General features: G+C 37.5%; 1 protein-coding gene across 13 annotated transcripts; it reads right to left on the reverse strand.

Annotated features, from left to right (window-relative positions):
• Window positions 1–341: 341 nt before the first annotated feature.
• On the reverse strand, window positions 342–25,932 carry pou2f1b (POU class 2 homeobox 1b). Of its 13 annotated transcripts, none has more exons than XM_056232899.1 (15): window positions 25,796–25,932; window positions 21,343–21,408; window positions 20,896–20,987; window positions 17,416–17,586; window positions 17,025–17,090; window positions 16,442–16,574; window positions 16,255–16,346; window positions 15,574–15,747; window positions 15,204–15,345; window positions 14,738–14,883; window positions 12,096–12,275; window positions 11,910–12,006; window positions 11,482–11,821; window positions 11,289–11,389; window positions 342–5,846 (listed from the first exon to the last, which is right to left on the reverse strand). In XM_056232899.1, the coding sequence occupies exons 1-15, from the start codon at window positions 25,839–25,841 to the stop codon at window positions 5,554–5,556; spliced, it is 2,139 nt and encodes a 712-aa protein (XP_056088874.1). In that variant the 5' UTR covers window positions 25,842–25,932; the 3' UTR covers window positions 342–5,553. The 13 variants fall into 13 exon arrangements, with proteins under 13 accessions (XP_056088874.1, XP_056088882.1, XP_056088872.1 ...); XM_056232907.1 differs by having other exon boundaries at window positions 11,301–11,389; window positions 12,096–12,278; XM_056232897.1 differs by having other exon boundaries at window positions 12,096–12,278.
• Window positions 25,933–27,541: the final 1,609 nt, after the last annotated feature.

Raw genomic sequence — 27,541 nt, forward strand, 5'->3', positions numbered from 1 at the left:
CCTTGCAGGATGGAGGACAACGATGCATAGTTGATGCACAGCTGATCAAACCAATTAAAATCATGACAGTGGAAACAGCAAAGCTAGATAAAGACATCGACAGAACAGCGAAACCACGGGACGACGGCACCTAAAAGACGACTATGGAGAGACGTTGCATGTTTTCTGTAGACAATCATAGAAACAGTTTTGCCTTGCTGCAGCCACAGAGTGGAACTCCAGAGGACAGTTTATCCTGAGCAGGTTGCAGTGAGCCCAGGACATCCTTCAGCGTATATTAATAAACATCACCCAGCCCGTGAGGGGTTACTTTAAGTCCTTTCCAGAAGCCGGCAGAGCTGTTTTTCTTCCTCTTTCTACTAAACCCCGCCCACTCAGCCACATGCTTTGATCGATGATCTCAAACCCCAAGCTAATGGTTGAGGCAGGGAACTAGGAGAGAGTTTAGTCCATACAATCACTTTGAAAGTCTTTGGTTACCACTGAGAAGGTGAGGAACAAGCAAACCCAGAACGAACAGCGCACACCATGCGAAAGATTCAGAATAGTTTTTGGGGTTTCATAAGGCGACGATTGTCAAATCATAAAAAAAAGCTTTGGTATAAAATGAATAAGGAGAACTTAAATTTCTATAAAAGTTAAATATAAATAAGTGGGATGGGCTTCCTATATGCATGAGCTTGTGCAGCCTTCTAGGTATCCTCCGGTTCCTCACTCTAAACTTTAAACAGACATCTGCAGGCTTCTGTTCTAGGACAGATCTTTGTTTTTTGTTTTTTTTTATTCCATCTTTTGAAGTAGATTAAAGCAAGTTTTTACTCAGTTTCGAGTTATAAATGAGGTATACAACAGCTCCTTTACTCAGACCAGCTCTCGCTCGGCTCTCTGGCGCATGACCTCTTCTGCAACTATCCTATTTTGTTACTAGACTAAGGGTCTACAGTGGCAAACCCTGCTACAATCAAGAAACTATCCAATCACAAGTCAGAGCATCCACACACGCCAAAATCAAGTGCCAAAAACAGGATCCGCAACAACTTCACATGTACAGAGCTGTTGCCAGGTTCAACACCCTTGTGTAAATCCCATCTGAAACATCTCATGTGCACACAGGTTCAAAGGGATATCATTTACAGCCAAGTGGTCAATTGCATCAAATGATGTATGATGCTTCCTTATATCCACTTACAAAAAAAAATCCTGTATTTCCGAAAAAATGAGTCACTTGAGATATGACCTCAGACAGAACCTCTCTAAAATATCATCTTTCAAAGTAATGCACCACTAGCGCCCCCTACATATCAGCTGGAGTTGAGTTTTTAGTAAAGCTTTCAACAGGTATCCAACAGCCTTGAATTATACCTACATAATAGGTAAAAACACTTCCAAAATATCACAAAACACAAATAAAACTCACAGCGTTATTTTCATGGTTGATATGCACCGTGTGAGTTTTGACATTGGTGCATGCCCTGTTGCATCATCTTTCACTCATGCACGCACACACAAATTCATAACCAAACAAAATCATCTGTAACATCAACATATTACAGTTTGCTACAATGTGTCAAACTCTGAAATAATAGTAAGGCATAAATGATAAACGCAAGTTTGTCAAACAAAGAAAGCCAGTGACGTTGCTCCCTCATGATATACAAAAAAAGGCATAAAGTAATTAAATTCAAATGATTGTAAAAGATTGTTAAAAAGCAACATGGCAAATGAAATCCATAAAAAAGCAAAAACAACAACCAAATGTAAAAAAAATAAAAAAATAAAAATTAAGAGTAGTTTGGTGCTATCAAGTCTGTTACATCAACTAAAGCTGGGGGCTTTCCTTTAGAGCACCATCACAAGCCCCACCCACTCAAACAAACGTGTTAATGTGGGCGGGGCACACAACAGCCACTCCCACATCACAAGGGTGTGGTCGCGATTTTTGGTCTTGACTTTTTTTCTTAGAATAGCTATCATATAAATGAAGTAATTTTTTGTTATTTTTTCCTTTTAGTGAATAAGCATGACAAAAACACTACATTCAAACTAGATATAAGTTCAAATATAAAATATGAGCATCTTACATAAGTGAATATATATAGAATTTAGAAAAGAAGTTCTCTAATCTTGAGTCATTCCTCAGATAAATATATCAGTAACTCCCCACAGTCCCGGCGACCACCGGGTAATGACACTAATGCGCAAAACAACACATAAATCTACACATCCAGAGAGGCTACGTTGAAATTTCCGGACAGAACCAGCGGAATGAGCAGCAACAAGACCCAGCCGCAAAGACAAAGGCTTTTTTTTTTACTTTGGCAAGTAGGATAACAAAATATTACAAGTTAACCTGGACAAACCCTTTAAGTAGTAGTACTTGAAATAGCAGTAGTAGACTTATGTGACATTATTATTACAGATTTTCCTGTTATACTTTGTAGTTTTGTTTTACACGTTGGTCATTTAAAAATGGACTGTTAGAAACAGCTTTTGTACATTCTGGAGTTGACTTCTGGTGTTTTGCCTAAAGTGAACCTTTCATGCAAGTGCTGCTGAGGTATTTCAAATCATATTACAATAAAACAAATAGCGATGCTAACAAAAAGAGAGTCATAAAAAAAATTACAGAAAAGGAACACAGTAACAAACCACAAAAGGGACAATAAGGGGAGACTCTGATCTCTTTGTGACAGAATAAAAAAATGTGACAGAGTTAAAAGCAATGCTAGAGAAATGAAATACTACCGTAATTCTCCCAGAATGCCTGTATTTATTGGTGATTTAAGAAATAAAATCCAAGTCTAGACAATGTACCAATGCAATACTTAAAAATCTACCTTGTCCCATGGAGCAATTTCAGGGCCTTTTTGCACTTCCACAGGTTTTTCTGGATTTTAAATTAAATTATCTTGGTGGACTCTTGATATTTCTATTGCTATTCATTTGTTGAAACACAGCATCAGTGTTGAGACCCAAGAGATCACATCCAAAACAAAGACTCACCGAGTAGGTGAATGAATGAAACGAAGGACACAGACTCCCAAAATCTCAACAGCACTTAAACACAAGGCCCTTAAGATTCTCTTTGGATCGTTAAATGCTTCGATATCGAGAGCTAAAGCAAGTTAGCGCTGCGCTAGAGAGGGTATATTTCTTCATCAAGCCAAACACGATTTGTTGGTCAATGCAAGATGAATGAATAGGGTTTAAAAGAAGAGTAATAAATGGTAAAGTTTGTCAGTAGTGAGTAGTGAAAGTGTGGTCAGCATTGCACTGGCCCACACAGGCACAGCAGCTAGTGAGAAATCGACTTTGGTTCAAGCTTTACATCATGGCTGCATTACATTGGTAGGGAAAAACAAAACAGACCATCCGCCTAAACCCCCTAATTATGTTCCCGCCCCATTATAACGGATATTTCAGACCCAGCACTGTCCTACATGGCTGTGGTTGCCAACCCTGAGCCTGGAGCACCCCCATCAGTGCACATTTTTGATGTATCTCTTATTTGACACACCCATCTGAGGTCTTGGAGTCTTTACTAACAAGCTGATGAGTTGAATCAGGCGTGTTTGATTAGGAAGACATCTAAAATGTGCTGGGGGTACTCCAGGACCAGGGTTAGGAACTAAAGCTCTATGGCAATGGCTTTCAATCCTGGTCCTGGGGACCCATCGCTCTGCACATTTTGTATGTCTACCTTATTTAACACACCAGATACAGATCATCAGCTCATTAGGAGAACTCAACTGACTGTGTCAGATAAGAAAGACATACAAAATGTGTAGAGCCGTGGGTCCCCAGGACCTGGTTTGAAAACCACTGCTCTATGGTATAGCCAGCACATTGGGCCTGGGGACGAGAAGTGTATTTTACAGAGGACTGAATCTGGTACCTTGTAACTACAAAAAAGGGAAATATTCAAAAAGCCTGTCAGGTAAGAACACACTTGCATTACTTCCAACACACGCACGTTAACAATTTTCAATTATCTGAAACAATGGGAAGAAGACTCCCCCATTTTTCTCACTCAAAGTCCTCTTGAATTACTCGCAGAAGGGACAATCCCAAACCTCAAACTGGTACTTTGCTGTAGTATCACGCCCTACTCTCACCTCGACTCGAATCTATTTGGTTAGTTGCACTGATACTACAAAACAGGAGGGACAGCCATCTCAACAAAAAAAAAGAAAAAGAAAATAACTGTTTTCGTCTTTGGAAAAGATCAAAATATTGCATTATATTTCCTGTGGTCTACCGAGAGCCTTTGCTCATAAATATTTAGGCTTAAACTACGCTACAGTAGCAATATACAGCAACAGGTATAACAAAGATTTTTGGTATATCTTGAAATGGAGGCAATACAAAGACCTCCGAAATAAAGACCTCTTAAAGCGTGACTGCAGTCTGCTCGGTTTTTAGCAGAACTTCTGTTCTCAAATCCAGTTTTTTGGTACAGATACTGTGCACAAGTAGAAAATCAAAGACCCTAAAAAACAAAAACAAACTTGAATATCATCCACCCCAACTCGCTTGACCAACACCTTCACAATCAGGTGGTGATACCAAAAGTACATCCCATGTTAGGAAGACCTTGAGGAGGTTTACCTTACGTGGTTACACAGTCCTGACGCTAACGTAAGAGTTGTGAGCTCTGAGTTACTGAAGCTCCAAAGTAGACGGCACTGTGCTCAGTCACTGTTGCCCACGCTGAACAACTCCTCCTTGACGAATCATCTCATAATTCGTTAAAGCTTTTAGTATTAAATAAGCCTGTGACTAGGTCAGAATTCAGACCCAGACTAGTCTTCTGCTACTGAGTAAACTACGAAATTATACAAAAACAATATTCACTAGAAAGAAAGGCCAGTCGAACGATTCCTTAAAGCAATGAAACCGCATCACAGCCGCTTATTACTCCATTTAAAGCCTTGTAACCACAAGTTAGTAAGATATAGGACATAAAGCTAACCCACTGTTTGACAAAAATAAATGATGTACATCTAAAAAGGAGATGTTCCAGGAGGACCGGAACATCTGTAAAGCAGGATCTCCAGTGGAAAGAGAAGAGATCATAGACAGAAGAATATAAGGTGTCCTTTTTCTACGGTGAAGAAGAGGTTACTGTCAGCAGTAAGAAGGTATCATTCAACACAGAGTAAACAAAGTTTTTTGGTTAAAAGCATTTCAGAAGTACCTCTGAAGAAGAGGTATAATGTGAAAATGGGAGAGAGTGAGTTTGCTGAAACGAATATGCTTTTGCGTCACACAGAGACTTGCAACAATGTCCAGGGAGGTTTCTGCTCTCCTGATGCAAGCTCTGTGGTGACGCCAACATTCGCTTATTGTTGATTTGGTTGAAGTCAACCCGACAATGAGGTCCAAACAACGTAGAGTAATGTGTGAAAAAGATATCTGAAAAGTTAGAACATACAAACTTAAACGGTAAAATAACGTTAAAACAACATCAAATCCTTTTTAGTGGGTTTGTTTTTGGTGGTAGCAAGAGATTAAAGAAAGGGGTCTAGAAGAGGAGAGGAGTGGGTTAAACTTTCACTGGGCCTTAGAGGCCGTGGTGATGGTGGAGGCGGGCATAGTTGCCGTGGTAACAGCGCTCTGGTGGGCATCAGCGGTGATGTGCAGATTGAGGGCTCCGGCAGCACCCCCAGCCCCTCCCGCAGACATTAAGCTGACCGGGTTACTGGCAAGCAGTGACAAGTTCTGAGGGTTCAGAAAGAGCGGTGTCGTCATGAGGTTAGGGGTACTGCCAGCGCTGGTGTTGGCAAACAGAAAGTTCCCGCTCCCGTCCAGTGATGTAATGGGCAGAGTGCCACTAGATGCCAGAGCTAAAGAGGAAGACAGAACAATATTAGAACTTCAGGTGTTGGAAACAGAGCAGTTGCCTAAATAAACTAAATAAATTACTAGAACAGAGATGCAGCAATATAGGAATTTTGACTGATAAGATGGTTCACACCTCTTTTTACAGTTCTTCAGATTCCTTGCATGTTCATTTATGAAATATTTGAGCTAATTTGTATACGTTTTTAACAACAGACAAAGGTCAAGTATTCTTACAATGCATGGTAAACGCTAAGAATTTTAACACATTATTTTTTCCATAATTAAATCACACCAAATTAACATGTTAAATCAACAGCCCCACAAAAAAAATTATATTTTTTCAACAAAACTACAAAATGGCATTCCAAATGCACCCAAGGTGATTTGCATTTAATGCAAATAAGTAATTTACAATGTTTGAATTGTACGCAAATATGTTGCATGCAGAACGCTTTTGAGGGCTTCTTAAACTCGGTCCTGGAGGGCCACTGTCCTGCAGAGTTTAGCTCCAACCCTGATCAAACACACCTACCTGTGAGTTTCTAGTGATCCTGAAGACCTTGATTAGCTTGCTCAGGTGTGTTTGATCAGGGTTGGAGCTAAACTCTGCAGGACAGTGGCCCTCCAGGACCGAGTTTGAGTTACCCCACCAGTGCCACTAAAAACATGTTTGTTTTACAAACAGATAACTTATACTGCCATTTAAAAGTTTGGGGTCAGTAAGTTTTTTCAGAGATTGTCCTATTATTGTGAGATGAAAGGGTATGTAACTCTTTATTATTGTAAAAAGTGTAACGGCTATCTTGGATCACGTGAGGCACCTCAGCCTATCATATAATGACAGTGACATCAGTTACAGCTTATGTTAAACAGTTTCTTGTGGATTAGCGCGTTTGTCTTGTGAATAATGTTCTATATTTGGTGTTATATCGCTAGTAAACCTACAGTAGGACTGCAATGTTTGTGGAATGTGCTTTACTAAGCGGAAAATAAACAGCACAAATTGCTATAAGCTCATATTTCTGGTCACTACAGTGCGCATAAAAACACTAGGGCTAGACCCGAATATCCGAATATTCGTTCGGTGGGTTGGTATTCGATTTGAAAATGTGACATTCGAATATTCGTCTTTTTTTTGTTTGTTTTTTGCACACCTGGCATCCCCCTCGAAACGGTTCTCATTAATCAGGTTAACTCTCGGTTAACTCATCAAAGTCAAATAACAAGAGTTCAGTGCATGGACATGACATAGAGTGAATCTCAAACTGGACTGTTTTCGCGTTCTCATTTAATTCACGTTTATGAAAAACACCCCTGAAAAACGGTCGGTTCTCCACACAATACCGACTGTGACGCAATAGTCGGGATCATTAATATGTACGCCTCCAAATATTTGCATAATGCCAGCCCTCAATGCCAGGCGGAACTGCGCAGCCGAAGCATGGCAGTTGCTCAGTGTGGATGTACACATGAACACAAAAGTATTTTTTAGTTCCTTCATCTGAGCCTCTGAACAAACAATGGGTTAATTTTATTTTCTCTGGAAATTTTCAAACATTTCACCGACTGTTTCCTCAACTTGGGCCAATACAGAGCTGGCCTCGGATCGAGCTACCAAGCAACACTTTCTGATGTGTAATTGTTCAAGTTCAGACAGGTAATCTTTCTCTCAAAATCGTTCAATACTGTTTATGCATCAGTAAGTCAAGCCAGTGACTAAAATATCAGCTTCACATCGTTTCTTTTAGTAGGATGAAAATAATCGTATTTAAATTGTTAACAAATTATATACAGAAAGCGATCAAAGAACAATCTTTCCACACAGCGCGAGTTTCTGGACACTTGCCAAACTCGTTATGAAATCAATGACGCACGTTACTGCACAACGAAGCTCTTACTGTATTTACATCGTGTTTGCATTGGTGAAAGCAGAGAGAGTGCAGAAACTGCTTTGCAATGATAAGATCTTCATTCTCGCGATCAACACACTGTCATCTGCTCAATGCTCATCACGGCAACATTTTATGTGATGGGAATAGATCTAAATACTTTAAAAACATCTCACGACTCGTTAATCTCGATAGCTGTTATAGTAAAAACGTATAATAGCAGTAGTAAAAGTATTCGGGAGAGAGTTTCACATGTAATGCGTAGCTATTTCATATGCAAGCATGTCAGCCAATCACAGCAGTGGCCGCGGTTACACTGAATCCCACAGCAGACACGCCCCTTCAAACAGTGTTCAAATCAGAGGCTAAAATCAGGCTAGGAAAAATGCCATTTATTTCTAAATTATGATTATTTTTTATCTAAAAAAACATACTAACATTATAAGGGTAACCCAGGAAACATTATAAAATAAAAAATAAAAACATTCTAGGGCACCTTTAACATATCACTTCGTTATAGCTTCTTAACAAATATATTTGCTTCTTCTTGGACTACTAAAAGTGTTCCTGCAACGGGAGTATTATCTGGCTATAGAGCGGAGAACAACGGAGTTTGTATGGACAGAAGTGCATGCCTGAGCTTGTATTTTGGGTTAAGCTGCGTTGCTTTGACATTGTGGAAAATAGAATAATAGAAACAAAATGTATTATCCTTTTTACCCGTTATTATCAATCTAAATTAATCTACTGCGAAATATAGGAGACTTTGAGATCTTACTGGCACGTCACGACACAATTTCGTTTTTATTTATTTAAATTTCATTTTTATTTATTTAAATTTCATTTTTATTTATTTAAATTTCGTTTTTATTTTTTATTTATTTAAATTTCGTTTTTATTTATTTAAATTTCGTTTTTATTTTTTATTTATTTAAATTTAGTTTTTTATTTATTTAAATTTCGTTTTTATTTATTTAAATCTACCCTACTTTGTCAGTGAGAAAAATATTATAAGACTATACCTTATTAAAAATATTGCTTAAGTTAAAAGACCTGTGTGTGTGTGTGTGTGTTTTATACTAGTGCAGTGTCCATTCTCGGAGCATATAAGCCCTGCTCGCGTGAGGCGCGCCGCTTCCTTATTTAAATCTACCCTACTTTGTCAGTTATTTGTTAGTGAGAAAAATATTAGACTACCTTGTTAAAAATATTGCTTAAGTTAACAGACCTGTGTGTGTGTGTGTGTTTTATATCACTAGTGCAGTGTTCTTGGAGCATATAAGCTCTGCTCGCGTGAGGCGCGCCTGCTTCCCGCTCGCGCTCTTCTGTAGTTTATTAAAATTTTATTAATTCTGAACGTGCCGCGTCTCACCTGTCTATCTATATTGTACCAAATATGACACTGCACTCCCTTGTGAAGTCGTTTGGATGAACGGTTCTCGAAATAATCAAAATGCAAACGGACAGACAGACATAGGCTATAGAGATTCCGAAGCTTTGAATATTCGATGTTCATTACTACCGAAGCTTCGAAGCTCAAAAAATGGTATTCGGACCAGCCCTAAAAAACAGATAAGATTAGATTTGAATCTGTTCATTAACAAACAGCTTTTTTGGGCATACATAGTAGTGATACTAGTCACTAAAATTGTAATAGTAATTTAATTGTTGAAATCTGAAAGCTATAAAGAATACATTTATTTATTACAATTTTTATATTTTGTTTACCTTTATTCATTAAAAGCATTGTATCATTATTAGGAATGCACTGCAGTCATAAATCATTACAATTCAAGTCTAATTTATTTGTTGAAACCTGGAAGCCATTGAGAGATTTTGGCTTTTTGACAGATTTTTAATATAATATAATATAATATAATATAATATAATATAATATAATATAATATAATATAATATAATATAATAATGCCTACGACAGATTTGCTGATGGTAATGCCTTAAACGAATCCTATCTGTCGCAACATTCCCTACTCTGCCTTCTCTTAAAAAATAACATTTTTATCAAGGTAAAATCTACATATAGTTCCCAATGAAAGTATTGTTTAGTGTAAAACATGTTAGCAAGATTTTAACAAACATTTTAGCGATTTATTCATCGTAGTGAAGCCTCTCCTCCTTTGATATCCATTTAAAAAAAAAAAAACAACAGCCTCGTCTCCTTCCCTGTGTACCGCCAAAGTGTTAACGGTTACACTTTTTTGGCTAACGGTTGCAGGCTTGCCTTCCAATGGCTTTAGTTTTTTTGTTTTTAAATAAATTAATCCTTCTATTCAGCAAGGACAGAATAAATTGAAAAAACTAATAGAAAGTTCAAAAGAACAGCATTTTGTTGAAATATAAATCTTTTGTAACATTATAAATTAATTAAAGACCTCAAACGTTTGAACAGTAGTTTGTTATTTAAAGGGGTCATATAATGGTACATGCACTTTTACAAGTTGATTGTACTGAAATGTGTGTTGGCAGTGTCTGTACACAACCATCATATAATGATAAAAATCCATCCAGTGGTTTTGTTTTAATCTCCTTATATGTTTTCCCCTGCCTCAAATCGAGCCGTTCGACCGTGTGAAGGTGAACGTCACAGTGTGAACGTCACAAGCTCGCACGCCCCTCCCGCGATTGTTGATTGACAGAAGGGTTTCAACACAGACCCGCCCTCGCTCATGAGGGAGCTGTCAATCATAGTCTGCGCGGCGCGGACCGGCGCGGTCATTGTTGATATGCTGGAGCACTGTCTATGAGCAGAATGGCGTCTAAGCGATTGTGGTGTTTCTGTTCTTGGGTGTAATAACGAACACAGCAGTCATTTTAATGTTCCTAAATCCGAACCGCCGAAGACGCAGTGGCTGAGTTTGTTTTCGAAGGGAATATTCTCCACTAGCAACGTCAATGCGTTCATGTTTGCGCGAATCATTTCTCACCAGACTGCTTTATAAACGAGGATCAGTATAAAGCTGGATTTGCTAAGAAGCTTTGCTAAAAAGGATCGGTACCAGATATTCGTGTTCCTGCTGAATCTCCAGAAGAACGGAAGTGAGTGAAACGTTTTATTAAACTTTATATTAATATATTAATCTTTGCAAATCGCTAGCTGCATGCTTCACAATGAATGCGTCTAAGGTTTACACTCAGGGTACATTACGGCATGTTTTCTATGTATGACGTTCTCAATATAATTCATAATTCCACGTTTATACTGAACGACGCGTTATGGTTATTGTGTTATTGAGTTACAAACGGTGTAGCACAGAACAGAGAGGCGGGGTGAGCAAAGCTCATTATCATTTAAAGTCATATGCCCTGAAACGGCGTGCTGAAAACAGAGCTGTTTTTGACCAGGTAAAATAAGTGTTTTCTTACAATACTAATGAGAATTTTTAATTAAAGTATATTACAAACTTTTAATTTAGACCCTAAAGAATCATATTAGCTTGTACAAAAATGGCATTATATGACCCCTTTAAAACAAGCTGGTGACACCAAGATTAACAATTGCATGCAGAGCCATAATGTAAATACAAGTGTACTTGCCGCTCCACACACCTTGGATTGTGGCCAAGGTGCTGTTGCTCATCAGTGCTGGACTCAAAGCGCTTCCGAGACCACCTGGCGCCAAACTAAGAAGAGCCCCGCTGCACAGGAAACACCAGAAAAAAGATGGAATTAACATTAAACACAAAGATATCCCATTACAAGCGTGTCAGAAAAATAAAAATACACTTACCCAGGATTGAACTGCGAGGATGCCATGAGCCCAGGGTTGAGGCCAGCGGCTGCAGCCATGGCGGCGAGGCTAGCGCTGGTGGGCAGCTGGGCGGCTCCTTGCAGAGCAGCCGTGAGGCTGGGGGACGCCACCATCACCTGCCCAGTGCCCAGAGTGTTTGCCAGGGAGGAAGATGCCTGACTTACTGCCGCTACTATCTCCTGAGCTGAAGCCTGCTCTGAGGACGTCTGCACTGCGCTGGGGGAAGGGCTGAGCGAAGGAGAGGATGCTGCGGTGGTGATCACAGGTGCAGTGGAGATGACCGATGCCGTGTTAGTGGTGGCCGAGCCAATAGTTGTGCCTGCAGGAAGAAAATCATCTTTTAAAGATTGTAAGGTGAACAACAGGAAAGTTTCAGGCATTTTTTCAATCATTTCAGTCTTGCTTACCAGTGAAACCGACGCTAGTGCTGGTGAGAGACATAATTGGGTTGACAGTCATCGTAGTCGGTGTGTTACTGGTCACAAGACTGGCTGTACTCGGTACCTGAAACAGGGGATAGAAGGAAGAGGTTTAGGACTATTTTAAGCAGTCAGACCTGTTGGTCTGAATGAAGGGGGGGCATTTTGACGTACCAGAGTTGTGGTGTGAGGAAAGATTGCTTTGATAGGGGTGCTGCAGATGCTGCCACTGCTGGGTGGGTTGATCCTCTTTTCTTTCTGTCTGCGGTTACAGAACCATACTCGGATCACCTCTTTCTCCATGTTGAGCTGGTCCGCGATCATGGTGATCTCCTCAGAGGTAGGTTTTTGGTTCTGCTTGAAAAGGGCAAATGCACAAGAAACGCCCTTACGGCAAAAACAATTCACAAAGACCTACAAGCCTGCAGTCCACAGTTTGAGGAGGTAATAATACAGCAGGAAAATTTGAGGTTGGGACAATATCAAATGTTTAAACAACAGTACACAAAAATACTCTCACACTACATATCTTTCAGTTAAAGAGGAGGCTTTTTATATTTACACAGTTATAGAACACTATTATTACTATTATTATAAAATAGTAATGATTATTTAAGTTTCATATTACACTGTTATTATAATTATTATTATAAAATGGTAATAATTATTTAAAAGTACACTACTACAACAACTATACTAATAAAAATTTTAATTTAAACCTGTGAAAAACTAAATTACAGAAATTATTATTTTACAGTAAAATTATTAAACAGTAGTAATAAAAGTACACTACTAATAATAATAAATGATGATAATAATAAAAAGCAATGTAAAATAAATCTGTGTAAGCTGAATTACTGCACAGAAATACTAATTATTATTATTAAAATAATAATAATGAACAATACCATGTAATATATATCCGTTTATAAATACATAATTATTATCGTCAATAATAGTGTAAAGCATAAATTATTATTTTGTATTAAATAAGTACAATAAATAATAATAAATTGTAACAACAATATGTTTGTAATTCAGTTTCATATTGTATTTATTAATAAGTGTAAATTATAAAATAATAAGAATAAGAATTAAATGCAAAATAAATCTGTGTAAACTGAATTACAGAAAATAGTTTACAGGGATTAAAGTGAAAAAAATTCTTCTGACGGAATCTTTTTTTCAGGCCAAGTCATATTCCTTTAACTTTATTTAAATAGTCGAGACCAATAGTGTTTTAAGTGGAGATGTTTTAAACCGCTTTAATATTGCCAGTTTGCATATTTTAAAAGCTATTTTACTGGGGCTGTAACGATATGCGATATAAAACCGAAGTCGCCTTACTCAGATCGCGACACACCTCTTCCAACTCCCAGAGTTATCCTTCACATCCAGATCCAATGCTACCACATCTTTAAATTACTATTATTTGAAGTTAACATTATAAAATACGTAGACCTACACCACAAAACTAGTTGAGGATAAATTAAAATTGGGCAATTTCAGCGGTATGGACGTGACATTTGCAGTCAAAACTTGAAAAATCAATTCTCAGAAAATGCATTTAATACCAATATTGAAACTTCTGTATATATATCCATACTCCCTAAATAAAAGAGTCCAGACATTAGAAAAATATAAGTCTACACATGCATTTTATATTTAATATGAGGGAAATACAGATGCGTTACGGACGTGACACAAAACATCTTTAACTTTTAGGGTGGCAAAATATTGTTTTATTACCTAATTCTGTGAATTACACTGCACAAACCAAAAGTAATACTACCGTATGAAGAAGGGTTGGTTCTCAATTGGTTCTTTATTTTATTTTTCGTGTACGCATTTATGAGGAAAAAACAATGTTACGGACGTGACATATTGGACGTGAATAATCAAGAAACTTTACTGCCGTACCATGAGAGCAGCAGGCGTAATGATATGACGCAGCGCCTGAAAATAGTCCCCAGCTCGATAATTTCCAACGTGACCGGGACTAACTGCCTGCGCCTGCTGCACTCATGGTACGGCAGTAAAGTTTCTTGATTACTACGCAGGAATGAGAGTATAGTTCCTAGCCATATCAGCCTAGAAAATCGCAACTTTACATTTTCCGTCGGTCTTAGTGCACGATGTAACTACAGAAGAGTCAAGTTTTAAATAGGAAAAATATCAAAACACTTTGGTCATTTTTTAATGAGAAATGCTAATGGTCTTGTCCACTTCAATGATGTATGCTAAGCTATGCTAAAAGTGGTACCGCCAGAACCGGAGATCGGCTGAATGGATTCAAAAACGGTAAAACTCAACAGTTTAACTCTGGGGGAGTTGTAAAATGAGCCTATTTCCAAAAAAAGTGGAGTATCCCTTTAAGAAGCCTATGGAGGAGTGAGACAGCTCTCAGATTTAATCAAAAATATCTTAATTTGTGTTCCGAAGATGAACGAAGGTCTTACGGGGTTGGAACAACATGAGGGTGAGTAATTACTGACAGAATTTTCATTTTTGGGTGAACTAACCCTTTAAGGACAGACGGGAACCCTGCAATTGACGGAAATCCATCATAGACTCGCTGCAATTAACGGAAATCCGCCGTAGCGACGGAGAACTTTAATCCCTGAGTTTATTATTAAATAATTTATTATTGTTTAATAATAAGAACATTTTTCTGTCACAATTTTAATTGTCATTGCCATGTGGTCGGGTTAAACCCTCGAGTCTTCGTTGACCATGAAAACCAAAGGATGATTTTGTGCCATTAAAACTTAAAAATCACGGTCTCAGAATAAGCTCTGATGTGAGATGTCGCTCACCTCCAGAAAGCTCTTTTCTAAGGCCACTCTGATGTTGGTCTCGATGCTGGTCCTCTTCTTGCGGCGGCGGTTCAAGCCCTCTATGCCCAGCCCAGGCGAGCCAAGAGAGCTGGGACTGGACAGGGCCTGTTCAGAAGTCTGGTTCTCTGCACAAACAGCGCACACAAAAGCACAAAGAGAGACTGATATAAGCAGCTGTGGCAAACAGCAATGCAGACATATCTCAGAGCATCAACTGTACTACTTAGCAACATTATTCAAGTTAAAGATTTGCTTTATATAACAAACCACCGACGCATTCAGAAAAGAGAGCTGAGAGCTGTAGTACCCTGAGAGGAGCTCCAAAACTAAAGAGGAATGCGACAGGAATCTTCATATCCTTTCTAACATTCTTCATGGTATGTAATGTTATTTTGAGAGAGGAGGGAAAAGGAGAAAGACAGCTAAGAGCAGAGAAAATATATACCTGCATCATTGAGCCATTTTTCAAGAAGAGGCTTCAGTTTGCACATGTTTTTAAAGCTCAGGTTCAAGGCCTCAAAGCGAGAAATGGTGGTTTGGCTAAAGTCATTTCCATAAAGTTTTCCCATGGCAAGGCCAACATCCCCCTGGAACATACAACACAACAGCATAAAATAACGTTTAAACAGTGAAAATGTCAGGCAAAATTTACTCGAGTCACCTAATGAGTCCCAGTTAAAGAAGAAATGTCTTTAAATTATTAAAAATAAGTCACGATTTCTGCAATGACCTGGATGACTAAACAGCAGAGACTTTTGAATAGTGAAATCAACAACAGACAACACAAACTGTGAGACCAGTGAAGCCTGGTTTACCTGCGTGAAGCCCAGTTTGATGCGTCTCTGTTTAAAGGTCTTGGCAAACTGCTCAAGCTCCTCCAGGTCGCTGGGCTCCTCTAGGCTGGGTGTGTCGATGTGCTTTGGTGTCGTCTGGCTGTGAGCGAGGGATTGGATGGGGGTCGCCGCTATCGTGCGTGTGGGTGTCGCAGGCTGTGAAGCGTAAGGATAAATGTATAGAGATAGACAAGGATGGTTGGGCAATAGCAGCTGAATTTTATAAAGAAACAATCATGAAAACGGCAATAGTCTAACTGGTTTGGTTCCCAAACTTTTTCTGCCAGGGCCCCCTTTTGTAGAAAAAAATATTTATCCAAGGATGCACCTTTCTCCACACTGATGCATTAAATAATCCAAAAGTGACACTAAAGACATTTATAAAAGATTTCCGACTCAAATAAATGCTGTTCTATTCTTTAAACTTTCTATTCATCAAAGAATCCTGAAAACTGTATAACGGTTTTAGGCAGCACAACAGTTTTCAACATTGATAATAAAAATATATATATTTCTAAAGCACCAAATCAGCATATTAAAATAATTTCTGATTCTGAAGATTTTTTTTTAACAAATAAGAGCAGTAAAATAGAATAAATAACAGTCTGGAATGGATTGGACTGAATAAAAATGGATCCAGTGGGTAAATGGGATATCCCTGACCTGTGTGGCAAGTGTGATGCTTGGCTGGGTATGCAGGAGGTTGGCTTGGCTTTGAGGTAGTTGAGTTAGAAGGTTTTGGGCTTGCAGGAGACCTGTTTAGTGCAAGAGGAAGGGCAACACAATCAGATAGACTGATCATACTGAGGGACAAAGAGATCTGAGGAGGTTAAGAGGACACAGGACTCACTCTGCTGGCCCTGTGGCGTCTGCGAGATGATGAACTGCGTGGGCTGCAGCTGTGTTGCGATGTGGTGGCCCGGTTGGACCAGCACGAACTGCTGCAGGTTGAGGTTCTGCTGCTGTTGCAGCTGCTGTAACTGCTGCATTGTTTCACACAAACACACATATTAAGAAGAATGTTAGTATGCGCCACTTTTCCAGAGTGCACCAGTGCAGCTATGGCCATGACAACCTCATCAATTACAATGGATTTGACAGTAAAGACATTTTAAATTTTGTTTGAAAACGAAATTGCTGTTTCCATTAAAACCAGCAAAGTATATAATTTAAGCAAATGATACACTGTTTTCTGAAATATTTTATCCCTTGTAAATTCCTCCTCTTTGCAAATTTACAAGTGTTTAAAACTTTGAAATTTTATCATATTTTGGGTACAATGATTCTCCAAATACTTTAGATGCAGCTTTCTTCGTGTAAATAGCTGAAGAGCTGGGGGACATGTATTTTGTTTCTGCAAATTATAAATCCTTATAAAAGCCAAATCTTTCAAACTTCATTTGTTATTAATGTTAATTAAAAATACACTTCACTTTAACACTTGAGACATCCCCAGGACAGGTGAAAAAACTGCCAGGGCAAATCCTTATTGTTGAGCTCTGTGAATTACAGTTAGTTTGAATTATTTATTAGTAATTAAGTGAATTAAATGTAATGTAATTAAATTTATTAGTGATTACATTTCAAAAGCTTTTTCGTTAACGTCTGTAATCAATTTGTTTTGCCTTTACTGAAATGCCATTTATTCAAATGAAAACATAATAATGAAAGAATGGGGCTTCTTCATTAAAAACAACAGCACTAGAAAATTCAGCCCCAAGCAAAAGCACTGAATAAATCACTGGATAATTTACATTAAACGTCATTATAGTTTCAAATAAAACAAGCCCCTTTTAGGAGCGAATGAAAGTGTGTCTCTCTTACAGGTGTGATCTGGATGGGTTGAGAGAGGGTGATGGGGGTGGCAGCGGAGGCAGAGATGCTGGCTCCTGTGGTGCTACTCTGCTGGCCGGCTGAATGCTGCACCGCTGCTGCCAGGAGCTGAGCCTGAGCCTGCTGTATCAATAACTGCTGCTGCGCTGGAGTCAAAGTCAACTGGACACAAAGAGACAGACAGGAATTCATTTTATCTATAATGACCACATTTTTCACAAGGCCCACACAAAATTCTACAGTCTTCCATAGAATTCCTACGGTGTAAATTAATCCATTATTCAAAAAGCTTTACCCCAACTATTTATAGTATATTTATTTTACTAAAAGGCATAAGCAATCATTTTATGCAGACATGGCAGTTGCAGGTATTTTCAGTTGCCATTGTCGAAATGTGACATTTACAGTTAACCACGATTTATAATTAGGGCTGTTAAGCGATTACATGTTTATCATCTAATTGCATGCGCAGATTAATTAATCTAATTAATAGCACATCAATTATGGCTGAGAAATTACCCCCAAAAGATTATGTAAAGTCATTATTGTGTTAGATGAGCACTGAATACACATTTCAAAAACTAGCTTTAGAATTCAACATTTTGATTCAACAAAGAATTTATTACAATGTGGCCATTTAGGTATATTTGCACAGACTCTTTTAATGAAGCTCAGAGGTGGCATGTATATAAATGAAAAATGAAATGATACTCTAAATATGAATCTTAAACCGCCAGTAGTTGGCGGCAAGTCGCTGTCTTAATGAGTGAGTGAGTCATTCAGTCAATCATTCAACAGATTTATTCAAACTTTATAAATGGGTCACTGAATCATTGGCTCCCTCAATTTTGTTAAAAACCACGGATTAATTCAGTAATGAAACACTGCTGTGTTGAAAAGCAGAACACAACAGTTCTGCTGTAGCTTTGTTTGGAACAATTTTTATTGGTGAAATTAAGAAGAAAAAAATGCATTCCAATAATTAATCATTTTAACGCGTGGTTCGAGTGCAAATACAAATTCACCCCATAGTTAATCGCAACAAATTAATGCGCTAAATTGACATCCCTATTAATAATATACTTGTTTATATTTAATATACAATTATTAACGTGTGTGATAATAGGGGGTAGGGCTGGGCGATATGGCCAAAAAATCATATCTCGGTATTTTTTGGTTAAATGGTGATATGCGATATATATCTCGGTACTTTATACGTTTTTCTATTTGGATAAAGAAAATCTGTATTTATTTAAAAAAAAATTCTGCCCAATGATATCCTACAAACAATGTTGATATTGAAGGATATGGAAACAAATATAGTGAATGTAATGTAGGCTATGCAATTTATTATGTGCAAAAATATTTTGTTTTTCATTAAAATATACTTGTAGGTTTATTCCACATATAGTACATTTATTGTCTCCAACAATAAACTACTATTCTATTGTGCTCCGTCTGTTTGACGCGCATGCGTGCGGCGGCGCTAGTTCACAGAAGCTTGAATTTTAGCGGAGATTCACTTGCAGAAGCTCGTCCTCTCCTGACAGTGAAATGGACATATTTGTTTGACTAACATTTACAGATGGAGAATATACCTGTGAAATGTAAGTTGAGCACTGAGGAAAGCACCACATCTCAAACGCATTAATCAGCGCAAGTATTTATCTGTCAGTCAGCAACAGTAGCTATCTGTCAGAGCATCTGACAGGACAAGCTGCTTTAAACTTGTTAACTATATCTTAGGCTACCAGTTATTTTGAAGCCCTTAATATAAGCTTGTGTCATGTTTAGGACAAATTGTACTATGTAGCTACTTTCACTGCAGCAGCTCACACTGCGACCTCCGCTATTTTTTTGATATGTGCTCATATCAAACTACTGTATCGATATAAACGGTATTGCCTCATTCCATATCGTTTCAAAAAAGTATAGCGATATATCGTACAAACTCGATATACCGCCCAGCCCTAATAGGGGGTCACATACATAAAGTATGTAGTATTTGGCTGATCATGTGATCTTAACATGTCTAATATATAATATATATTTTGTGCTATTGACTAGTAAGTTTCAACCTAAAGGTGATTGTTCATGACACAAAAATGGTCTCTATCGCCTCAAAAATGGAAAAGAAATGTCTAGGACAGCACACCCTGCTGTCTGGAGGTCAAAACAGATTTAGACTAGGGACAAAACACTGGGTGAGTCAATTTGTGGCCCATAATGAATTATTCGTGAAAGTGCAAGTCAGGTTCCGGAAGTAAAAATCCAATACATTTTAACCACATAGGAATAGATTTTTAACGATAACTTATAAACCTTTAAAGACAGACCTACTGTGAGCAACGATGGTATATGCTTTTGTTGAAGACGTCGGCCCACATTATTTCAACTTATTTTTTAAATAATTATTTTTTAAACAGAATCCTTGGTGACAAACTACATTACCCATGATTCTGCAAAGAAATCTCCATTCAGAGAATCGCGCAGCAAAAGAACACTTTAGCACATGAAGTACTGTGAGGCGTAATAGTCTTCCTTTGCTCTCCATAGATTTTAATTCAATTTTGTCATTCGCAATGCTTCAAGCAAGGGATTGTTCTTCTTTCGCCTCATTGAAGTCGTTCAGCACACAGTCTTGTAACTGTATTTTTGTCTGATTTTTAAATAAAATGTTTTGATTCACCTCGTAGCTGGTTGGTTGGTTTGATTCATGGCTTATAACTCTTTAACAAATCCCTGTGGGAAAAAAAATTAGTGGGAAATATACTTCCGGAACCAAGACTGCTGACAAAAAGCGGATAGAGCACTGTTGAACTCTATTGCACAATGTGGGTCATGTTTTTTTCCTGGTTTAAATGTTCCAGTTTGGTAGTAGAAGCAAATAAGGACTAATAAAGAGTGCTTTTCAAATATTGTGGAAGTGGTGTCAGAATGCAAATCTAGATTAAGACCATCCCAAAATTGTATTTGCAAAAATACTTTTTGTTTGATGCTCATGTATGGTGATATAAATATACCGCAGCCTTCTGAGACTTCAAGCGGAGAGCAGAGCGGGTATGCTAATTAACGAAACGGTTATGCAGTACATGTAAATTCTGCATAGATTTGCATATTCTCAACCATCTGTTTCCGAGCAACTGCAGAGCAGCTAATTAGCATATGGGGCCCAATAATTTCCCCTGTAACCAGGAGATAAAACGTTGTGCTTTTAATCTTTAATCTTCAGAGTTGTGACAAATCTCACACATTATATACAAATAGACAAAACAATTCATGACATCAGGTGGAAAGCCTGAGCAGTCACTCCGAGACATGATCATCACACATGCAGTTCAAGACAGTGGCAGTTTAGTGACTCAGACACAGGAGAACTATGTCCCTGGGGACATCTTTAAATTCCTATAGCTCTTTCATCCATGACACAGACCACAAATGTGTGTGTGAGCTCAGAGAAAAAGATCATACCTGTTGGAGCAAGGCCTGTGCGTGTGCGTTGGTGATTGCGCTTGTTGTTTGCACAGTCTGCCTCTGAAAGTCCAGTCCATTTGTTTGGGCACCTGGAAGAAGAAAAGCAGGCAATGCCACAATAGATCAGGGACACACAAAAAGGTCTTTTCAGCCAAGTTATTCAGCTCCATGGCCTTTCTTATTTAAAAAAAAAAACTTCTGACTGTGATATATATTGAGAGACATTGTCCTGATTGCTCTACCTCAGTCAAAGCTGCACAAGCGACCCTTTAGAACTTGAACTGTGAACTGATAGTCTTTAACTCACTTATGAAAATGTAAAAGAAAGCTGTGTTGGAAGGATCAGGCCAAATGATCTGAGCAATCTATGGGGAAAAATACATGAAAGGCACAACATGCAAGCCAGACATCTCCAAAGAGCCAACGGTTCCTTGGGTAACTCACCAGTGTTTTCGTCCCCGCTCTCCATTGCACATTTACTTGTTTCCGATGGATTACTCATTCTAGAATCTACAACAGACAGAGGAAGACCGGACTTTCAGTTTCTCCAATCATTGACCAATCATTCAGTGACTTTCGAAAGTGAGACAGCATCCTCAACATCATAAAAAAATGAATTCATTCCCATTTTTGATTTCAAACCATATGACCTAAAAAAAAAATTTAAAGTGAACACTTAAAAAATTCCTTGGTTTGAGTAGTGGACATGTTTGGTTTGTTAATTAGCTACACCATTTGGATTTACAAGCCAAACATGTCCACTACTCAACCCTAGATAGTAATAGCATCACTATACAATAAAACAGACCTTAAAATGTTGTTGCTGACTACAAACATCACTCACCAGCAGCTGCTGCACTTGCCTTCTCAAGCGTCTCTACGAGCATCACAACAAACTTAGCACCCCTTTCGCTGACAACACTCAAAAGCAATGAAGTCTCTGTTTAACTAAACGGATTGGAGTGGAAAAACAACACACGTGCAGAGCACAGCTAAGCTTCGCTGAAACTGTGGCTGCCTTTCTCTCAGTCTCTCCGGCTTGCTTGATTTGCTCTCTCTCACTCTCCCTGTGCCATGATTGTCATAACAACTAGAGTGTGAAGAAGTTCGTTTTCATTCTGGAACGAAACAGAAGCGGAGCGGCTGCCAGTGCCGTAATAAAGCATAATCAGTATGCAGCTGATTAAAGCCATATGCAAATCTCCCTCACTTCATTAGACGAGCAACACTTTGAAGTCCTGCAAGCAATTCATTTCGCACGGCGCTCTGAGAGCTTTCTCCCTAATTTAAATGTTCATAAATATTTATCATCTCATTAGCATATTAATTGGATCGCTTTGGAGGGAAAAAAGAGGAATGGGGGAAAAAAATCCGGAGTGTCAATGCACAAGCCCAATTACCTACGGAGTGCTGGTTAAATTAGGTGAAACAGGTGAGCTTTCTGTCAATGCGATCAAAGGGGAAAAAAACGGTGAGGTCTGTATCTGGACATAAAGACAGCAGGTTGCGTTTAGAAGTGTTTCTTACACATTTCTAAGCACCAGAGGTTGAGGATGGAGCTGTTCGGGAAGTAAATTACTTGCCATTCTCCACCATCCTATTCACACAGCCCCCTGTGACCCAAACACTTCACGGATCAAATTCCGTGACTTCTGTAGCCGTATTGTCTGGAAAAGAACATGAAGTCTGCTTTGCATATCCAGATTAACTGTGCACCTCATTAACTGATATTTCCAGAGCTCGGCCTAATTACAACAGAGATTTACATATTAGAACAAACATCTGACGGAGTAAGCATAAAGAAATCAGCCCATCCATAAGGAACTTTTGCAGACACTTAAAATACTTTTTCAGAGTGCTAAAATTGACTCAAACAAAAGGAGGATAACAACAAGACTAGCATTATTATCCAACAAAACAGATAGTTATATTTCTTAATTTTCCTTTAGTAGACAACTTCGTGTCCAAAGGCACACTTGCATGGAAACCATGCGACAATTTAGTTGAAAGGCTAAACTAACCTGGAGAGCTATATTCAAATTAGCAGAAAAAAATTATGCAAATATTATACTTTTAAAACAGGCATTTGAAGCATTTCATGAAAAAGATGACTGAACGCAGCACAGAGGATAAACTAAATTCAATTTCATTATGAGAAAGCATGAACAAATAATAATATAATTCATATTCAAATGATATATTTGAAAACATTCCATTTGAGTTTCAGAGAGGAACTGATGAAACACTAAAGACACTTGATAGTATGATGGTTGCTATTCACATACCACAATTCTCACACATGAATTGTAACCTAAAACCATTTAACTATACAACAAGACACAAAAAGCATGAAGTCACTCCAATTTGCAGCAAATGAATACAAAGAGGACTGTTCGACAAATCTCAAAGGCTGACAAAAAAAAAACACAAACTCTCACTTGATTTTAGGTCTATAATCATTTTAATTAACTGTTAGCCTGCAGTGTTTCTGCATGTTCACATTATCAGAGCATGAAGAAAAGCACAAGAACAAGAAAAGAAATAGACAGATGGTCAGAAAGAGATGCAAAATGTCATGAAGTTTCACTACTACATTTGATAAGTCTCAGTTACAACTAAAATAAAAGTAAGAATTTATGTGGGTAATTTACACCTTGGGTATGAGCTGTGGACACAGGAAACAAACAAGTTCCGGCATGTCATTGCTTCTCTAGGCACTACACATAAAGTGAAACTGTTATCAGATAAAAAGCAGGGTCTGTTACACCTGACTCAATGACATGTCCAAAAGCAGACAATTATATGTGAATTTAAATTGCCAACCAAATAATTCCCATGTATCAGAGAATTCATGTTAAAAGATAATTAAGACTGATGCAAAGGATTTCAAAGCAGATTCAACAAAACATGAAACCATGCAGTAAATTAAAAAAAACAAATGCACATTTGTTTCTCTTGTTGTGAGACACCAACAGAAGTTTTAAAATTATTTTATCTTCTTTGGCCAAGACAATTTTTGCCTTAAATACTCTGTGTTGATTAATGGGATAACTGCATAAAAGCAATATTACTGGATGGGGTTATGTCCAAAATCTTAAACCCAGATATGCACCATCCAGTGTTGTTATTGTTAACTAAAACTATTACAAATAATTGAAATAAAGCTGAAATAAAATATTACATTAAAAAAATTGATAAAATAAAGACAAAGGAATAAAACTGAAATAAACATAAATTAGGGCTAAATAAATATATAATAAATAAAAAAAATGACAAAAGCAAATAACAAAATTACTGAAACAAACTCTAATTAAAACTAAACCGTAATATATAGATTAACAAAATCTAATTCAGATAATAAAAAAATTAAATGGTAGTATAATAGTACTAATATTATAACAATGGGGTTATTTTAATCATGGCAACAATACCTAACAATAATTAGATTATCACTACACCAAAATGTTTTAAACTGAAAACAAAATCTTTTAGACTTCATAATCCTTAATATCAAAACAAAACAAATTGCTAACTTCAATTGACAACTATTATACATATATCCAACTTTACCCACATAAAGTGATATTTACTATAGCAAATCTGGTTGATCTTTTATATCGTTAGCAAATGTAAACTTGCCTCTATAGCCCAGCTTTAAACTGCTAAATGTGGACTATAAGATATCACAAACATGTTCAGTAAAGCGGGTCTGTAAAGTATTGTGAAAAGTGCTATACAAACAAAACTGACTTGACACTCCCAACTGTGCATTAGTTTTGAATATCATCTCGACTGTGATTACTTGTGCCCTTGTATCTACATAGAATCACAGATATTTAGAATTACATTATGATTGGATTGAGAGTGTTATCTTTATTAATGTAAGCAATTGTTCACGGACAATATTATACAATAAACTAAATACAAATGAGCATAATAAACTAAATACACAAGCATACAGCTGCTGGAACAATAGTGGAGAAGCTGGGCTCTATATGAGGATTACCTATTAGACTAGCAAATAAAGCTGGCATAATGCCTGCATACATCTCTTTGAGTAGCCCGACTGATACAATGTTACGGAGACACTGGCTGTGCTACAAAATATCAATTTGTCACATCTGTACTGTAACATTGTATCAATTGCCGTCAGAGTTCCATTTTGGCACGTTCCGCCATCCTTCGACAATGAAATGGATTCATTCTGATGGAATACGCTGAACAGCGCATTCTGATCTCTAGAAGGCCCACATGAATAACATAACAGGACTACACGCCTGCAATGGGCACAAAAGGCAAGAGAATGGGCATTAAAAAAAAATCACGCCATGTCCTAACTGTACACCAAGCAAGAACCCGCTGCTCTGTTCTTTCATATTTTCACCGTAAACACGTTGCGCAGACGCCGGCTGATTGCGAGCGAATGAATATTCAAAGCTTTATATGTGGGATTGGCTCACGGCACAATACAGCAACACAAAGCCGCTGGAGTAGCATTAGCCGCCTAGCATGCACAGGGCAGCCTTTAGTTAAGATTAACTGTAAAATTCTTACAACCTCTGACCGGGGACAGTGCAAAACCCCGCGAGCTGTCGCCGATTATGACTAATAAAATATGCAAAGCGGCGTTTGCTCGGCGGCGGTATGAATATGTAACGCGACTGCTCTAATCACACAAAGGAGGCATTTTTTCCTTTAATTTGCCGTAGCACTGCATCGCCAGTTTCACCGTCGCACAGACAGAGAATTATTGCCCGATACGTTTATTTAAAGGGTGCATATGACTGCAACATCGGGCTTGAGTATTTTGTTTACGCTTTCTCTCCCGCGCTTTTCTGGGTTGAGAGAAAGAGTGTTTGAATATGAATATGAATATGTAAAATGCAGTAATGATTACCTGGTCCTGAACTCTCATCTTGACTCGCTGCTCCTCCGTCCGCCATTTTGAATATTTAAGCCCAAATCCTCAAAACACAATACAGCGGCTCACCGATGCACTCACCCACAGCATCAGCATGGCAGATCAGAGAGTTCCCATCAGTGCGTTTGAAACGGCCAGAACCACCTCCAAAAAAACTCACTGACATCATCACTGCCATCAACCATAATTACACATGTAGACCTTGCATGCGTTGTGTTGTGCAAAAAACAAAAGAACAGGAAAAATTGATAAAATATTTGTTATATGAACATTTAAGTGAAATGATCCAATGAAAATAATAAGTAAATATTTAAAATTTGACATTTGTCTATAGGGAAAAGATGTTTGCATTATTGCAGACATGTGACAAACTTATATATATTCTGTTACTCTCATGTTTTTCCTACTGTCATCTTTTGCCAATGTTATTTATATATATATATATATATATATATATATATATATATAGGGCCTAGGCCTATTTAAAATGTAGGCCTATATATATATATATATATATATATATATATATATATATATATATATATATATATATATATATATATATAACATTGGCAAAAGATGACACAGTAGGAAAAACATGAGAGTAACAGAATTAATGATGCAAACTTCAGTAATTTGATTAGACAAGTTCTAATTCTGCTGTAATGCTGCTGTTGCAAGATAATAGTGTCATTATTCAGCTCAGTTCAGTTTCATTGATGATAACTGGAAATTAAATTCCAGTTTTAAAAAAATCTCAGATATTTTATAAAAACTGTATTATTCAACTATTTGTAAATAGACTGTGTAAGTCAATATATAATAAAATAATATAATAACAAAAAAAGTTCTGTATAACATACAGATAGACCGAAATATGCCATGACTACTTCTTCAAATATAGGCCAAATACAATAAACACTTTGACTGTAAAAAAAAACAGTTTTTGTTTTGTTTTATGAATTATCAATTTTATGTTTATTTTTTTATATATATTTTTTTCTCAATGTTACAAATCCCGATTGCAATTACAAAAATAATATTTAATGTACATTTTTTTACTGAAAACAGTCAGACAAAAAATGACCCAAAAACAATAAAATTTCTTAAATGGAATAGTCTATATGGAAAGAGTGAGAACAAGTCTGTTAACTAGCACAGATAAGCAGTTTTTGTCAGCATGGCGTCTGGTAAAGATCAATAGTTCTTTACCAAATGGAAAAATGAACTGTTCTCAAAGTGCCTGTGATTTCAATTATGCCTCATTCACTACCATCTGCTGGTCAGATATGGCAATACACCACAGCTGGAATGCACACCCTTGTTTGAGGTTAGACCAACAATATTAGAATGTTTTTTCGAAAGACAGAAACATTACGATATTATTAATATTATACTGACATGAACACAAGTAAAGCTTGTTAGTGTTAGTGAGTGTGCCCTATGTATGTAAAACTTACGTTTTATCAAGTGATATTGTATACAAATAATCCAGAATAAAATTCAAGAACTAATATGTAATACGTTCAATTTGTCCCTTATTGGCGGCTATAACAACCCCTACCCCATTACGTCAGTTCATTTCCCAGCAATGACTCCCACTATTTACTAATATGACTGTTATGACCTGGTTATGATATCACATCTGCCATTTTGTTACAACCTAACTTGTAAAACTTTGAGTGAGAGGAAAGGCTCCAAAGTGCAATATAGGTGTGGTAG

Source organism: Rhinichthys klamathensis, unplaced genomic scaffold (genome assembly GCF_029890125.1).
Source record: "Rhinichthys klamathensis goyatoka isolate OS25496 unplaced genomic scaffold, OSU_Roscu_1.1 h1tg000358l_1, whole genome shotgun sequence".
NCBI lineage: Eukaryota > Metazoa > Chordata > Actinopteri > Cypriniformes > Leuciscidae > Rhinichthys > Rhinichthys klamathensis.